The 18,461-nt window shown below is 41.3% G+C and overlaps 1 protein-coding gene across 1 annotated transcript; it reads right to left on the bottom strand.

Annotated features, from left to right (window-relative positions):
- Positions 1 to 1,552: 1,552 nt before the first annotated feature.
- SFRP1 (secreted frizzled related protein 1) lies at positions 1,553 to 16,829 on the bottom strand. The gene is made up of 3 exons (XM_075207212.1): positions 16,020 to 16,829; positions 4,410 to 4,487; positions 1,553 to 2,341 (listed from the first exon to the last, which is right to left on the bottom strand). The coding sequence occupies exons 1-3, from the start codon at positions 16,543 to 16,545 to the stop codon at positions 2,019 to 2,021; spliced, it is 927 nt and encodes a 308-aa protein (XP_075063313.1). The 5' UTR covers positions 16,546 to 16,829; the 3' UTR covers positions 1,553 to 2,018.
- Positions 16,830 to 18,461: the final 1,632 nt, after the last annotated feature.

Raw genomic sequence — 18,461 nt, 5'->3', positions numbered from 1 at the left:
ATGTCTAGAAACATAATTAGAAAACTAATCAAGTCCACTTTTGGAAATACCTCCGTGTATGTCCTGCCCTCTTATGTAGCAATTAGGAGGGGGCATCGTCCCCTGGGATCCACCCTGTTAACTGCTTATTGGAAGTCAGATGCAGCAATTTATACAGGAGTCAATCTGCTCAGTCCGGGTCAATAGGTCACAATAGCATGATTTTATTGTATGGGACTGCATGGTGGAATGGAGTAATCCTCCCTCCGTGAACTGCATGACCCATCTGCAAAGGACCCCCAGGCTTATTCAGTAGCACTACGTTTTGTCACTAGATCTTGTGAACGTTATGGCAGTAATGTGAAGCGTTCCGGGGATTTATCCATGACTCTTTGTATTGTGCAAGCTTGGAGAGATTTGTGGCAGCACCGTGAAACTGGCTGCTGTATGAACTCCGCTTACACAGTCCAAAGTCTCTTGATGTAGAACTACTTGGCCCTAAAATATGGGTCATGTGTAGGTTCAAAATAGCCATATATCATGATCGATATAGAAGAATTGATCAGATGGTCTGAGGCTGCCTAAAATCCAGCCCGGTGATGACCACGATCTGCCGGTGAGTGTCGTCACAGGTCAACCGCGGCAATGTGTCCCTGTTTTGTTTTTCATTTGCTGGTGAGAATGGGTTAGCCAAGGCCTAAATCTGGATTAGGCAACATGTGGCTCTCCATCTGGCTGCCAAGGCATGCTGGGATTTGTACTCCCACAACAGTTGAGAGCCACAGGTCGCCTGTCTCTGCTCTAAACGGTAGACTGCTGGGTCACCTGTGAGATCAGATCTAGGACATCTGCTGTTTTTCACCCCCATGTCCCTCCAAGGTGCCCAGTCACACAGGATGTCCTATTTACATTACCATACCTCATAAAGAATCTGGGGCCTGATTCATTAAGGATCTTAACTTGAGAAACTTCTTATTTCAGTCTCCTGGACAAAACCATGTTACAGTGCAAGGGGTGCAAATTAGTATTCTGTTTTGCACATAAGTTAAATACTGACTGTTGTTTCATGTAGCACACAAATACTTGATAGCTTATTTGTACACTGAAATTTAAAGTTGATATTTGTGTGTTACATGAAAAAAACAGTCAGTATTTAACTTATGTGCAAAACAAAATACTAATTTGCACCCCTTGCATTGTAACATGGTTTTGTCCAGGAGACTGAAATAAGAAGTTTCTCAAGTTAAGATCCTTAATGAATCAGGCCCCTGGGGGTAAATGTATCATACTCCGGTCTCTTCAACTCGCGGGAGTTCGGCGAGATGACAGCTAAAATTTAAAGCGGCGCTGCCTTGTAAAGGGAAACTTGCCTTTACAAGGCAGCGCCGCTTTAATTTTTAGCTGTCATCTCGCCGAACTCCCGCGAGTTGAAGAAACCGGAGTATGATACATTTACCCCCTGGTGTCTAAGTGACTGATGGGACTTTCAGGTCTGCTGCATAGAAACATTGATGGCTATCTCCCTATGACAATGATATACGTGTACCTTACAGAAGACGAATTATAGACAGAATAATTAGTCGACATTTAAACTTATTTTTAGATGACCGGTTCATATGAAACTATAAAGCAAATTGCAACATGTCAGCATTAAGTAAATCTGTATGCGCTATAGCCAGACTGCAGTACTGAATGAACGGAAGCTGGTGCTAAGGAGAATTCTAGATTTGTAAATGAATGAATGAATACTCAATGAATGAATGGGGTTAGTAGCCGGATTAGTAGGAGAATTCATCATTCTGACTTGTACCAATGAATCACATGGTCATTCTGTACCATTTATTCCAGCTTTAGTGCAGTCCCAGAGTCTCTCAGTGGATGATCTCTCCCCGGTGTCTGTGATTTAGAGAGAGGGTAAAGTTAATGTTCCCCCTTGACACCATCTCACTGCTCTAATCTGCTTCAGAGTCCCAGCTCCAGCTGAAGAGACAGGACGTGACGGGACAGGACTGGCTTTGTCTTTAAAGGGGGAAACGCTCTCACATGAAGACGGAGTGAGGTTTTGGACATTTGTTCTTTTTCACTTTGCGCATGAATCGGTTAAACTCCCGGTTGGCTTTGTCCCACTTGTGAATCGCAGTGAGAATGTGCTGGTTCTTCACCTTCCGCCCCAGAACCAGGAACTGGCCGGTCAGCTGCTCCAGCTGCGGACATGGGCAATTTGCTCCGTTCTTCAGATAGAGGACCAGATCACCCCATTCCTTCTTCTGGATAGGACCCTTCTTCAGTGCTTTCTTCTTACGAAGGATCAGCTTGCGGTCTCCACTCTCCTTTTTCACCTCCCGCACAGAAACTTTCAGGGCTACAGCAAGGAAAACGTCAGAAAATAAAGATTGTGTAGGTGAAGTCTATCATATATAGGAATGCAAAATGGGATTACTTTAACGGTTATACATATAGGGGAGGATTACAAGTTAAGAGCAAGTCCTAACTGTAAAACTGTATATTTACTAAACTGCGGGTTTGAAAAAGTGGAGATGTTGCCTATAGCAACCAATCAGATTCTAGCTGTCATTTTTTAGAATGTACAAAATAAATGATAACTAGAATCTGATTGGTTGCCATAGGCAACATTTCCACTTGCTTCCAACCTGCAGTTTGGTAAATATACCCCCAGGACAGTATTTGTGTGCAGAATGTGAAATTTTGCAGCATTTCCTCTGCATGCAAAAACATAATAATAATAAATAAAAATATAATATATAATAATTTATAAAACATATAATTGCACCCATAGCAGTGCAACATGGTTTGTCTGGAAGCAAGTTTTGGTAATAATTTGGTGATAATGGGCTCACACCCAAACACATATAAGAGGGATTGAAAAAAATTCAAAATGTGGATTTGCAGAATAAATGACATTTTGTTGCTTAACATGCCTGAGTACAAGGGACGTAGCAAACAATGTACCCCCACAAGCAATAACAAGACTTCGGGCCCTCAGAGGTGGCCAGGATCTGGCATCAACCTACACTTTCAATGTGATGCCTTCCGCCCCGCTCACACACTCAATGATGTGCGAGTAGAGAGAGGATCCAGCTCTTTGCTGCTTCCTGGGTCAGGCTTGTAGCTGGTCTGGAACTGCTGAGGGTCACAGGGAACGGCCCACCATACTGCAGCTGAGGAGCATCCACATACAATGGGGTCTAATAATTATTTTGAAAGGAGATCACACAGTATCTCTCAGCAGTATCAATCCGGCCTGCAAACAGCTGGGACAGCAAAGGGCCAGGTGCTACATGTTCCCACGCTGCTTTGCTGAGATTTAAAGGGACACTACAGTCCAGCCACGTTAAGCAGGGAAATGATCACAACTGCTATTTTTGTCAGTGGAGATACTCCATATTAATCTCCATATTAGTGGAGATAATCCATATTAATCTCCATATTAGTGCAGATACTCCATATTAAAGGCTAATTCCACCTTTGGTAGAATGTTTGCAAAAATAATGCCCCCCAACCTGAATTACCTGGGATTCACCCCTCCCCTGCGCAATCAGAGGCCAGATGGAAGCCTCCATGATTGGATCTACAGTGAATCTCGTCATTTTGTCCCAGACTCCGCCCTTCAGTCCCCACCGTGGCAAAATGATGCCTTCACATTCCCTGCCCCCTCCCTTCTTCACATTCCCAGAGGGGAGATTTAAAATGTTGTTTTATATGACCTAATTGCTTTACAAGAATCAAGTGCAGAGATTATTGGGGTTGAAACGTAAGGATGTCAGCAGGTGGATGCGGTGTGGCAATATAAAAGCGGGTGGGCCTGAAATAACATAACACTGAGCTCTACTCTCCAAATATTGTCCTTCTTTATAGAGTCCTAAAAGCGTTGAGAGAGAGTAAGCCGCGACAAGCTCAGAGAGTTTCATTTACAGGAGCGATCTTGGGCCTAATTCATTAAGGAACTTAAATTAAGAAGTTTCTTATTTAAGTCTCCTGGACAAAACCATGTTACAATGCAAGGGGTAAAAATTAATATTCTGTTTTGCACATAAGTTAAATACTGACTGTTTTTTCATGTAGCACACAAATATCAACTTTAAATTTCAGTGTACAAATAAGCTTTCAAGTATTTGTGTGCTACATGAAAAAACAGACAGTATTTAACTTATGTGCAAAACAGAATACTAATTTGCACCCCTTGCATTGTAACATGGTTTTGTCCAGGAGACTGAAATAAGAAACTTCTTAATTTAAGTTCCTTAATGAATCAGGCCCCTGGTTCCTACATGTATCAATGGAGGCTCCTTAAACTGAGGATAACAGGATAATGTTCTAAGCCAATAGTCACAGCTCCCCAGTGTACCAATAAGGGATACACTCACATGCTGTGGACTAAGATTAATTTACGAAGACCCTGGTTCTCTTACCGAATTCACTGGCGCACATGTGTTCATAAAGGGAGTCGGCTTTTATCTCGCTGTCACACTGCGGGCACACCTCCGTCCCTGTTTAATACACAAAGACATACAAGATATCAATAAAAGTCAGGATTTAATTATCTATCTCAGCACAGTCCAACTGGCAGCCCGTGGGCCGCATTGAGGTTTTGTTTACTTCCTGAGACCCAACACAGTTGTGCTACTTGATATTATTTTTGTTATCATTTTTTAACACTGTCAATTGAATATAAAGACATGTGCATTCTTATGACAAAGATCAAGAACCTATAAATTAAAATATACACCAAACAAAACCTACATTATAAGATATAAGTACACAGAAAATGTTGACTCAACCCAAAACTGAAGAGCAAAAAAAGTAATTGCTTTGGGCAAGGAAACACGTTTACATCATACTTCCCGCATTTTGGGTGAGTCTCCCGGACTCCCGGGAGATTATGGCAATCTCCCGAATCTGCCCACTTCCTAGTGAAGTGGGTAGAATTTGGTCCAAAATGGTGCGTTTCTCTGGGAATCACGGCATTTTGCCTTGCCCCCCTGTGACATAATGACGCAAACGCATAATTTTACAAAATGACATGATTTTGGCGCCCCGACCCCCTCACGCCCCCCTCCCCCGGCAGGCTCCCGGAAGCCAACTTCATAAAGTTGGTGAATATGGTTTACATAGAATCACTATACTGCCAAACACGGACAGCACAAAACTAGAGTGCAAAACACAATAGGCCTGATTCATAAAGGCACGCATTCTGAACAAAATGTGCGTTCATTTAAAAAACGCACGGAAATCGGCTCTGCGTACTTCTGAATTCAACAAGCAATGGATCTGAAGATACGTGCGCTGATGAATTCAGGTGTAGGTCTGTTGTGTTCTATTATACAGTACACTGCAGGATACATCCAAAACCTATGTGGAATATACATTTTCAAAAGAATGCACAGAAATAAATGATTTTTGAATTAATGCCACCTGTTAATAATATAAGCATTAATGACAGAATAGGTTAAAAATAATAATAATAATAATAATAATAATAATAATAGTTTTTCTTCCCATAAAATACATTTATTAGGATGTTGCTAATGTCCACTGAACATACAATAAAGGTTTACAGTTGCTTCTGATTGCAAACACATGTTATAGCATGCATATGAGATCAAGACGTATACTACCCTGTAGCTGGAGCAAGAGAAAGGGCAGAAAAACAAGCTTGATTGCTACGTGGCTGCCTTGAGTTTACATTTACTGTACACTGACTACGGGCGAATGCCCCTTCCTCGCCACATTCTCTCCCAGAAATCGTATGCTGTAGTAATTGTGCTTTGTGTATGTAGATGCAGTAAACGTGCCTGCGCTCAGGTGCATACTGCCCGGTTCTGGGCATGCGCAGAGTGATTTTGCATGCGATACGCACAAAATAGTCAGATCCGTGCCTTGATGAATCAGGCCCAATGATTCTGACTATATGCAGCACAAAGTCATCGACATATAAATGTCAGAAGAGTTAAAATGTTGTAAGAGTGCAAACAGCAACATGTTACATACACATATACATTCTTTCCTAACACTCAACCACACACTTTATTAACTTTTTGTAGGAGGCACTCTAAATACTATTACACCAGCAGTGCCTTGTACACAAAGTACTTTTTTTTCTTTGTTTTGGATTGCTAATTTAAAACTTCCCAATTCTCCCCTATTATTTTGTGAAATACTCCCAAAAACTCCTCACACTACTCTGTGTAATGATCCAGAGTAACTCTTTCCATAACCCTATGTAACAATCCAAATAATTCCTCCCATCACTCCATGTAATAATTCCCCTAATCCATCACATTACTCTATCCAGCTCTCCCAATAACACTTCCCATTACTCCAGGCAGCACTCCCAATAACACTTCCCATTGCTCCATTCTGCACTCCCAGTAACGCTTCCCATTACTCCATAAAACACTCCCATTACTCCATCCAGCACTCCTAAAATCACCTCCCATTATTCCATATAATAATCCCATAACTCCATACAACTTTCCTAATAACCTTTCCTATTACTCCATATAACAATCTCAATAGCCCCTTTCATTAATCTATATACTGTAGCACCTCCATAATATATTGTATTACTCCATATAACACACCCAATAACTCCAAATTTACTTAACATTACATTCCCAACAACTAATTCTGTCATTCTATATCTCCCTATAGCTTTTTCTAATATTTCGTACAATACTCACAATAATGAATCCATATTACTCCATGTAATACACCTAATAACTCCACCCACGTATAATTATCTCTCCAATTACTTCATATAACACCTCCTATTACTCAATATGCCACCTCCTATTATTCCATATATCACCTCCCTGTTTTGCCTGTTATTACTGGTAGCTTAATAGTTAGCACTTCTGCCTCACAGCACTGGGGTCATGAGTTCAATTCTAACCATGTCCTTATCTGTGTGGAGTTTGTATGTTCTCCCCGTGTTTGCATAGGTTTCCTCCGGGTGCTCCGGTTTCCTCCCACACTCCGAAAAACATACTGGTAGGTTAATTGGCTGCTATTAAATTGACCATAGTCTCTCTCTCTGTCTGTGTGTATGTTAGGGAATTTAGACTGTAAGCTCCAATGGGGCAGGGACTGATGTGAGTGAGTTCACTGTACAGCGCTGCGGAATTAGTGGCTCTATATAAATAACTGATGATGATGATGATGATATATCACCTCCCTATAATGCCTCCTATTACTCCTATTATTAAACAAATCACCTCCCAATAACTTCTATTACTCTATATATCGCCTCCCAGTAACTCCTATAATTATTAATTACATATATCACTTTCCAATAACTCCTATTATTACATATATTATTTCCCAATAGCGCCTATTACTCCATATATCATCTCCCCATAACTCCTATTACTCCATATATCATCTCCCCATAACTCCTATTACTCCATATATCATCTCCCCATAACTCCTAGTACTCCATATATCACCTCCCCATAACTCCTATTACTCCATATATCACCTCCCAGTAACTCCTAGTACTCCATATATCACCTCCCAGTAACTCCTTCTATTACGCCAAATGTTACCGCCCAATAACTTCTATTATTCCATATATCACCTCCCCATAACTCCTAGTACTCCATATATCATCTCCCCATAACTCCTATTACTCCATATATCATCTCCCCATAACTCCTATTACTCCATATATCACCTCCCAGTAACTCCTTCTATTACGCCAAATGTTACCGCCCAATAACTTCTATTATTCCATATATCATCTCCCCATAACTCCTAGTACTCCATATATCACCTCCCAGTAACTCCTTCTATTACGCCAAATGTTACCGCCCAATAACTTCTATTATTCCATATATCACCTCCACATAACTTCTATTATTCCATATATCACCTCCCAGTAACTCCTTCTATTATGCTATATTACCTTCCATAACTCCTTATTCCATATATCACCCCCAATAATACCTCCTATTAATCCATATATCACCTCCCAGTAACTCCTTCTATTATGCTACATATTACCTTCCATAACTCCTTATTCCATATATCACCTCCCAATAACTTCTATTACTCCATATATCACCTCCCAATAACTTCATATATTACCTCCCCATGCTTCTTATTACTTCATATATCACCTCCCTATAACACCTCTTATTACTCTATATATCACCTCCCTATAACTCCTATTATTACTGGATATATCATCTCCCAATAATACCTCCTATTACTCTATATATCACCTCCAAATAGCTCCTCCTATTACTCCATATATCACCTCCCTATAACTATTATTACTGGATATATCATCTCCCAATAATACCTCCTATTACTCTATATATCCCCTCCAAATAGCTCCTCCTATTACTCCATATATCGCCTGTAATAACTCCTCCTATTACGCTACATAACTACATCTGTTAGTTCTCTAGTATCTCCATGTGTCAGAACAAGGCTCACCTCTCCCATTTACTGGTGTAAGGAGTCACACTCACACTTCAAGTGACACATTTAGCTGGCTGGTTCCCTGTGACTTCTCTGTCAGACTCTGATGTGTAAATGGATCTCAGTCTTGCTTCCTGCTCCATCTACGCCTATCACGTACTGCACAGCTGTGCTTCACAGGGCAACACCGAATTTGGACACTCAGAAGAAACTCTGGCCCACCCAGTCTTCCTTTTACCATTCATAATTAGGTAAGACTAAGATTGTACTATGGAAGCCATTAGCTAAAGCAGGAGAACACTGGAAAGTGGTAAGCTTTCTATCTAAAAGATTAGGTTTTGATTGCAAGCCTTTGGGGCTACGTAGATCTCTATATTGGTTGTTCTAAATAAAGGCAGGTCTGGATAGCTCTCTAGTCTAATGGTCAAGTTTAGGTGGGAAAAGTAAGGGACAAAAATATTCCTCAAAGCTTCTAAAAGAATAAATGTCAATCACTAGCCATGATGGAAGACAGCAATTAACAGACAATCCACTTTTCTAAGCAATCTGCGGCAGCTGCAGCTTTATAGCATTGGCCTTTGTGGCTGACAACTGCCCTTCCCTGGAGGCTCTAACCATTAAAATATCAGCTGTTAGAGGTACAATTGGCCCCCTGCTATCCTGGCCAGCTACCCCCTGCTGATCCAGACCTGTCATTCCTATCCCACTTTTATAATTGTAATAGACTTATGCGTTCTCCAGCACTAGAGCAATGTGTTCCCTTCCCCAGGTGTGGTGTAAACTTATTTATATATTAACCTATTCATTATTTTTTACCAACCAGCTCCAGTTCCTCTTTCCGTGATGTGCCCGCTTTACTTTCTGTTCTAATCATCTGCAGACAATGGGGGACATTAATGAGAACTGTTTCACTAGTAGCGGTACAATAAGGGGCCGTAACTCAGAGCAACCAATCCATTGTACCCATCATTTTCATAGTACAGATTGGAAAATGAGAGCAAATGTGTGATTGGTTGATATGGTTTACAGCATCTTTTCTTGTACAGTTGCAGGCACTAGTTTAATAAATGCCCCTTGTGTTTTGTATTTAAATTACAGTGCGCCCCATTCTTCACACCAAGCATAATAACCAAATCTGACTTATTTTCTTAATTTATTTCTTGGTACCCTGACTTAAAGTGAACCAGTCACCAAAGCACAGTGGAGTCTCCCATGTTGTATATTAGTCACTGAGCATGTCGTTTCACTAGGAACCAGCACCTCATGGATAGAAGTTAGTGAATATTGATGTCATTGGTTTCCGAGCAAATTGCTGGGTTACAGACTGGTTCAGCCTGCAAAATGGCGTCCCCCACTGTGTGTAAGTGATAGGCCCACTTTAAAGGAAATATCCAATTTGGACATGTATTCTTACAAAGACGTTCAGCCAAAGCTCCATACTTTTAAGATGAGGCTACTCCTGTAAAAAAAAATCTCTAAGGCTTTAAATTTGTCCAGCAGGAAGACCCTGGTTCTGGGAGAGCCTAGGCGGCAAACTTTCCCCCTCGAAAATAGCGCCTTACTCCCTTCAGGCGTTGTGTCCCCATCCATGCTCCTTCTAACCTTAACGGGCGGAGGTGGAACGGTATCCTCTGCTCCTCAGAGCGGGAGTGTGGTGCTTGGCTGTCACCAGGGGCTGGTTTGGAAATTTTAGCCCCGGAGGGCAAGACTAGGCTCAGCAGCCTATTTTTATCTTAAAGAATAAAAATGCAGGTAGCCCTGTGACCAAGCCCAAGGTAGGCCACTAGAGGACCGGCCCCGGGGCATTTGCCCCCTTGCCACCCAGCATTTGTTTTTTATTGTACATTGGATGCACTTCCCATTATTAGTTTTCACGTGTCATTACCCTATGTAACAAATGGCTTGTACATATGGTATAAACTAGTATACATAAGCACAGCTTAGCTGCGTGTTGTAATATTCACACAAGGAGCCAGACAGGACTGTTAGAAGCCTGTGAAAAGATGAATATAACACACCAAGAATATAGCCAAAGAACAACAGGGATGAAAGAGAAATCTGTGTACTAACAAAGGAAGGACTAACATGTTCCAGTCACCTACACACTATGGAACTAGCCATTATATGCCTTACGCCTCAGTGATATCACTGGTTTTTAATCATTTCTCTGTCTCTGTCTACACAATGCTAGCTCAGCCAACACAATGGCTCCCTTCACAGTGTCCTGTACACTTTGACCGGATTATCAGAATGTATACATATTATTACTATTAGTAAACCATAATAATAATAACTTAAATAGCTCCACCAAAGGAGGCTCCACTGCACCCCCCGTAGAGGTGGACCGGAATCATGCGGAACTTTACAACGAGCGCTGCGGAATTAGTGGCGCTGTATAAATAGATGATGAGGATGGCATGCGGTCATGCTGCACTCCCTCCATCTCAGCAGCGCTTTTCAACTGGGAAAAGAAAAAAAAGATAATAAAACCAGATTGGACATTAACAAACAGACAAAGAGGTGTGAGAGCCCTGCTCACAAGCTTACAGTATATAGATAATGTGATATACACCTGTTAACTGCAGAGACATCTATGTTTAGTGAGAGGATTTAACTAGTAAATGATACCCTAAACGTGAGAGTGGGCAAATAAGACATTTATCAAGAGGATTTGATTGAATGAAACAGGCCGCTTAATATTGAGGGGGGGAAATCTCCCTGAATATTAAACGTCCAGGGTTCAAACAGGGAGTGCTAGGAACAGAACAGACTGGGCTGGCCACTTGGCTGTTATCTGCATTAAATAAATGTGGTGTTTCAAAGTACAGTAGGGAAGGTCATCAGTGCTAGAGAGGTTAGTGATAAAAATACCCCCCTCCTTAATTACTCCACTCAGTATTTAGTGCAGCCAGTGAAGATATGGGCTTTGATGTGGTAAAGACCTCTTCTCACATCTGCACTAACACTTCCCTCCCCTGCCCATTTAAATGTAAATGTTTATCCTGCTCAGCTTATGGAGATAAGAGGTGTTTGCACAGTGATAGGGAAGAACTGAGGACAGACCCTTGGTCCTTTTCTACCTTATAGAGTTGTGTAATCCCATTTAGTATATCACTTCTATGTCTTTTCCAGCCTTCATTTCCACCACTACACTTTCTGTACTTCCTATGCTCCTTCACACCCCAGAAATAAACCCTCTACTATGCTGCGTTTTTTTCTGTGAATAAGTATTTCTTTATTGAAAATATGTTTTTTTAGCATCCGATAATAACGGCAGTGTTTGCACTGTAATTTTGACCCCCCAGAAAAATGAATGTGTGTAGCCTTTGTTTGAACCTGATAAAATACAAAACAGAAAAACAACAATCAAAACGATGAATCATTGCAGAAGAAAAGGAAGAAATAAGTAGAAAAGAAATCAGAAAAAGAGAAGACAAAATACTTGTGTGTACAGGCTCTATATAAATCATGGATGTGCTCTGAACAGAATGTGCTCAAAGGCTTACAATCTGCCTTCAGTCATTCCCTTCTTATGTAATATTCTAGACTTTTTGTGTCGCTTTGTAGAAGTACATCTATGTAATGCCTAAACACTTAAATATACTTTTTTTTTATCTTGTACAGCATTACTGACAAGTCAAGTAAAGAACATATAGTAGTCATACAAGACAGAGGGTCAAAGGAGGGTGGCCATTCATCAAGATCGCCAAATGGCCAGATTTGTGTTCAGTCTAGTCATATACACGTAGGAGACTAAATTGGACATATCTGTGTTCAGTCTTGTCATATACACGTAGGAGACTAAATTGGACAGATCTGTGTTCAGTCTAGTCATATATACGTAAGAGACTTAATTGGACAGATCTGTGTTCAGTCTAGTCATATACACGTAAGAGACTTAATTGGACAGATCTGTGTTCAGTCTGGTCATATACACGTAGGAGACTAAATTGGACAGATCTGTGTTCAGTCTAGTCATATACACGTAGGAGACTAAATTGGACAGATCTGTGTTCAGTCTAGTCATATACACGTAGGAGACTAAACTGGACAGATCTGTGTTCAGTCTGGTCATATACACGTAGGAGAATAAACTGGACAGACCTGTGTTCAGTCTAGTCATATACACGTAGGAGACTAAATTGGACAGATCTGACAGTCCGGCATGCCACCAGTTCCATGGGGCTCTAGCAGTAGTTATTGATGTTCACAGAGATAATAGTGGCCACCACATTTTCACTCGGGAATTACCGAAACTAGGATGGATGTCAATTGTAGGTGGAACCCTTAACACATGGATCGTCATCATCACTTATTTATATAGCGCATATTCCGTGCTGATTTACAATTAATCCTCCAGGCCAGTTTGTTTGATCGACAAACTTGTCACGTCAGTGATCAACTTAAAGAGGACAATGTTAGTTCATTATCCAGGCAATACATAACAAAATCCAGGCAAGAGAGTAAAAAAAATTAAAGAACTAAGTAACAGAAATGTAGAAGAATACAGTCTTGGACAAGACAGGAGACTTGGCTAAGGTAAACAAACCTTACATCAAGGATGGAGGAGATACCCAACTCTAGGGGATAAATGTATCAAGCTGCGATTTTGAATTTTCAGCGATTTTCTCGGGCGAGTTTAAAATAGCCGATTTATTAACCAGCAATTTGATGTAAAATCGCCTGAGATTGTCATTTTCAAAATAGAAATTGCGGTCCCGATTTTTTGCCACTCTAGCTATACAAATCTCCAAAAGTATGAAGCTGCAAATTTTGCAAACTCACCTGAGTTTGAATTCAAAATCGGCAGCTAAAACAAACACTCTGCTTCTATAGGCGAGATTAGCAAATACATCATTCTTACACTGCTGGGCAATGCTAATATAACAGGAGGCACAATGGGAGTTTAAATAGCCCATTTTTTTTGTTCTAGAGGGGCAAAAATGATTATGAATTTTTTAATAGGGGACAATTTTAAGAATAAATTTGTGGACCAAATTTAATTATGGATTAAAGGTAAGTGGGTTTTTTTATTACAGTGGCTTACTATTTCATCAGCAGAGGGGCAATATTTATATTTTTATGATATGGCCATAATTTAAATTTCCTGATGGGGACACCATTAAAAGTACAGACTTGTGGCACTATAAGTGTCAGCATGCACATGAGTACTTGTAGTGTCACAAGTCAGATTAGCTAAATATTGAGTACAATTCATAAGGACTCATTAACGATTTTTGCATTTGGGTGCAAAATTTACACTAAAGTATAATAACCAATCAGACACTTTCTTTCATTGTCTAACTTGCACTAGGCAGAAAAAGCCTAATTGCTGATTGGTGGCTTTAGTACAGTGCAAATTAATGCACTGCTAATAATACCCTATTCATACTGCACCAAAAACCTGGGGTTTTGCTGGGGCAAGCCCAGATGACCCGGGTCGAGGTGCAGCATGAATGGTCCCAGGTCTAATTCACGAGTCATCGGACCTGGGAATTAGACCCGGGTCTTTTGGTGGGATAATTCCAGGGTCTGCCCCGGGTAGCCTGCACTAGGAATGTTGCGACCTGGGTTTTTCAACCCGGGTCTCACCAGACACAACCTTAAAGTAAAAATAAATAAAAAATAAAAAAATATGAAGAGGAGCCAATCAGAGCTCCTCTTGTGATGTTGCCATGGAGACCCCGGGCAGACTTGTGTTCAGTAAGACTGCGGTCTACCCGGGAATTTGACTCCGGGGGAGCCTCTGCCCTCCTGTAATTTCCTGGGTTCATATACCCAGGATATTGCCTGTGCGTCAGTATGAAAGCGGTATAAGTGAGTCTGATGAGATGAGAGTCTCAGTCCAGGGAGGGAATCACAGCAGGAGAAATAAGGAATGGAGACAATTGGAGCCATTCACTTTAATTAACTAGTGCAAGTTACAGAATAAAAGTAAATTTTGCTGCAAGTTACTGCAGATTGGCACTCACACAGCTTTCCCACCCCTTCAGCAAATTTAAGTCAATTGTTCTGATGCCTCTTTCCTCTATTACCTCTCTCAGTTGTGCACACTTTTTGATTTAACATAGCAATATGTCAGTAAACGTTCCAGTAGTCAGTAAATGTGTATAACTGTTGTCAGTAAAAATATGTCCAAGGTTTGGCCAGTAGGATGTCCTTACATGTGTCCAATATGAACACACTCACGGAGTGGCTAACAGAATGAATAGACTGTCTCTTTGCCCTCAGGAACAATCCGCTCTCCATAGATATTCAGCATTTCTCGCTGTAAGAGTCCCAGAGCATAAAGGCAGACACAACAAAGTGTGCAAATGCAATTTACAAGTGGTGTCAGCACAAAGATGATACAAAATGATTTAAAACTCACAGTAAAGTGACTAATGTTAGTTATACTAAAACCAACTAAATACAACCTTCTCTCTTTACTTATTTAATGCATGATTATTGAATGAGGTCTATTATGCTAAACTACATTGGACAGTTTGCAGTAGGGATGACTTGCCTCTGGCTTAAAGAACTGAAAGTTGATCAGTTTTTTTTAAACTAGACTTTTGGCTGGCACAGAAGAGCCGTAACCAGAATGGACCATGGTTCTGGAGCTTTGAGCTCAGCTTCTACCACTGCACCTCTGTCAGCTTAAAATGTATGCATGAAATGTAAACATAGATTCATATCTACAACCAATTAACAATGGTTAGGTTATGCCATCAAATATGCTACATTTACTTAAAATGCTGACACCGACCCTGAAATAATCCCATTGATTAACAGCTACCATGCTGGAGCTTGTGAAGATTAGCTGAAGTAGTAGTGTGGAGCTGTTCTGGAGCAGAGGTTCCGGCATCTGCCTAGAGCCAGACTAACAGAACCAGTCCAGAGACAGAATTGGCAAACATGGATCACAGCCAACACTATTTTACCCTATTAATGAGAAGGGTGCAAAGTGACAGCTCTATCAGCGCTGCCTATATTTTTTCTATTATAACAAAGGGAAGTTTTTTGGTCCCTATGTATTAAATAACGTCATCAGGAACAATAGATCTGTAGCAGGTTTGTTCTAAATTTAAGGCTTTCACAGCAGCCTGAGTTACCTACTGTAGTTGGCAACAGGAAATTATAGAATAAAGCATAAAGCGTCTATTTATATTTTATATTTCAGTGCTCCGTCCTTATAATAGCTGCTTAGATCACAACCCATAGCTGGTGTTATAGTACAGGGAGTGCTACATAGAGTGTAACATATATGGCAATGAATACATTTTATTCCAACTTTCTGCTGAGAACATACTTGGTGGTAAGTGAGGGTGGAATTAGGGGGTGGTATAGTGAGGGAGCTCTCTATAGCTTTTGTTAACAATTCTATATACGAAACAAAGGGCAAAATCAGAGAATGTCAAAGCACAGAGGCTTTAGTGCAGCACAGAAAGTGATGCACAGCATCATTGTATATGGGGTCAAAGTAGACAGAACTACATGGAGTTACAAAAAACAATCACAGTATAATTTTGTACAAAAGGGCGATTAAGTGAAAGTAATACAAAGTAATACAAACTAGTTATCACTACAAGAGGTGGCATTGCCATGATACTTACTCCGCGGACGTGGGGCCTGGGTAGCATTCGGTGAGGCAATGCAGACGTCCTCCCGTGGGTACTGCTCGCAGCGAAGCATATCTGGCCAAGGAAAACCAAAGTACTGCATGACCGGCTCACAAGCGTCTCTGACTTCCTCGCACAACCACCGGCATGGGTACAGGGGCTGTTCCAGACACACTGGGGCAAACAGAGAGCACAGGAACACTTGTGTGCCTGGGTGGCAATTCTTGCTCAGCAGGGGAACCCAACTGCTAGCCTGGTACTTCACCTCCACCATCGTCTCATGGTCCAGAAGATTGGGAAGTACCATCTTGTTGTATCCTACACCATGGCACAGTGCTAGATCCTGGGGAATGTCCACGCACTGCGGCGTCCGGGAATAAAACCTTCCACTTTGGTAATTTCGTACCATCTCCGGCTGGAAGCCTACGTAGTCATACTCACTGGGCTGAGGCTCTCTTGAGAGGAGCCCAGGTGTGACCCAAAGCAGCAGCAGGGGCCAAATGCCACCCCGTGGTGACATTGTTCCCCAGGTATCACACACTCCTTTGCTGCCTAACTAAATAAAAATCTGGAAGATTTAAGTGGATTTTTTTGGTTTCCTTCAAAGAGTTCCAACCATAGTGTGTTGCTTTTTTTTTTTATATATAAAATAATCAGCTTCTGCACCCTGTAGCAGTTTATAGTGCTGACAGGGAGGTAGTGCAGTACACAAGGCTGATAGATGACTGGAAGCTGCCGGCTGTATGTGCACAGTTTGATATTGGAGAGCAGCGAGCAGACAGTGTTAGCCAGGGAAAGAATCCAGGAGATCCAATGAGAAGACTGCAGTCCCTCCTCCACTCCTCCCTCTCTCCTCCTTATGTCACACTGCTCCTTTTCCTCTCACATTTGGTGATGTCCTGCCTCTCTTGTCTCCTTTACACACTCACATGCACTCTGCCTGTTAGCAGTCTGTCTCACTGCCCCCATCATCCCCAATCTTTTCCTACCTCCCACACCTTCCTCACTACCGTTTTCCCCCAAGGCACAATTCATTTACATCTGTCACTCTCAGCCACAGCATAGCAGCCACAGACACAAATTGACATGCACTGCCACTCCATGGCCGCAAGTTATTGTCAGGAGAGGAAAGTTATATAGTAATAGAAACTTAAGTTATGCATTTCTAAAAAGTTTTAGCAAGGAGGGTGCATGTTATTATTGCCTAATGTCACCAGGTAACACCTCACAGAATGATATACGGAAGCAGCAGTTAGAACAGAGAGGGAGAATTTAAATGTAGAAAACCGAGGAGACGTGTAGAGATTTAGTACGGGTAGTTACATCCAGTCCACCTGGCTATGTGGACTAAATCTATGGGGTACGGTAAACTAAGAATAGTTATAAGAATCCCATAGACTGTAAGCTTGTGAGCCGGGTCTTCTCACCCCTCTGTATGTATTACCCAGTATTGTTTTATTACTGTGTTTGTTCGCAATTGTAAAGCGCTCTGGAATTTGCTACCTCTATATAAATAAATGGTGATGGTGACGATGTTGATGAAGAAGTGAGTTTATGGGTTGGCTGAAGTAGTACCATGGAGCGCATATTGCAAAGCGATTTACAGAGAATATTTAATCATTCACTTCAGTCATGTGGAGCTTACAATCTATATTCCATACCACATGTACACACATACACACTAGGGATAACTTAATCAGAAGCCAATTATCTTACCAGTATGTCTGTGGAATCTGGAAGGAAACTGGAGCACCTGGAAGAAACTCACGCAGACACGGGGGTAACATTCAAACTCCACATATACGTGGAGTAAATATATGGGTTAGTACAAGTATTTATTGGGAGGAATTCAATTAGCTGGAAGGTGCGCCAGACATCTCCTCCATGCCTGGCTGCACAAAATGCCGGACAATACGGTACAAAATCTGCTCTCCTCTTCTCATCAAATCTCTATGGGCCGCAAGGCAAAATGAGCAGGAATTTGAGAAAGAATATTGAGGCGTTGTACCATCTCGCAGCTAATTGAATTCCCCCCCAAGTGAGTAAATTTATGGCGAGTATATCGAGATTTAGGGCTCATCCAGGCAAGCGCCTTTAAAGAAACGACGGACGTTGAGTTATATTGCTGGTTTGTGAAAAAAATGTGAACAAAAGCAATGTAGGAAACCATTTTGTTGTGGTCACTTATGCATCACTTGCCATCCAATTATACAGCATACACAGCACGGCACAGAGATCAATAGATTGTAAGCCAGTGGTATTATACCAGTGGTATACTCATGTCACGTTCAGTGTGGACAACACAATTCGTTTCTGAAAAGGCGCCCTGCTAGCCAAGCACATAGAGAGTAAATCTATAGGCTGTAGTTATAGAGAGCACCATTAGACGGTAGCAGTTATATAAATATATAGCTGTTTGAGCAATATTTCGTCTGT

This window comes from Mixophyes fleayi, chromosome 4 (genome assembly GCF_038048845.1).
Source record: "Mixophyes fleayi isolate aMixFle1 chromosome 4, aMixFle1.hap1, whole genome shotgun sequence".
NCBI lineage: Eukaryota > Metazoa > Chordata > Amphibia > Anura > Limnodynastidae > Mixophyes > Mixophyes fleayi.
This window is presented reverse-complemented; position numbering and strand designations above follow the sequence as displayed.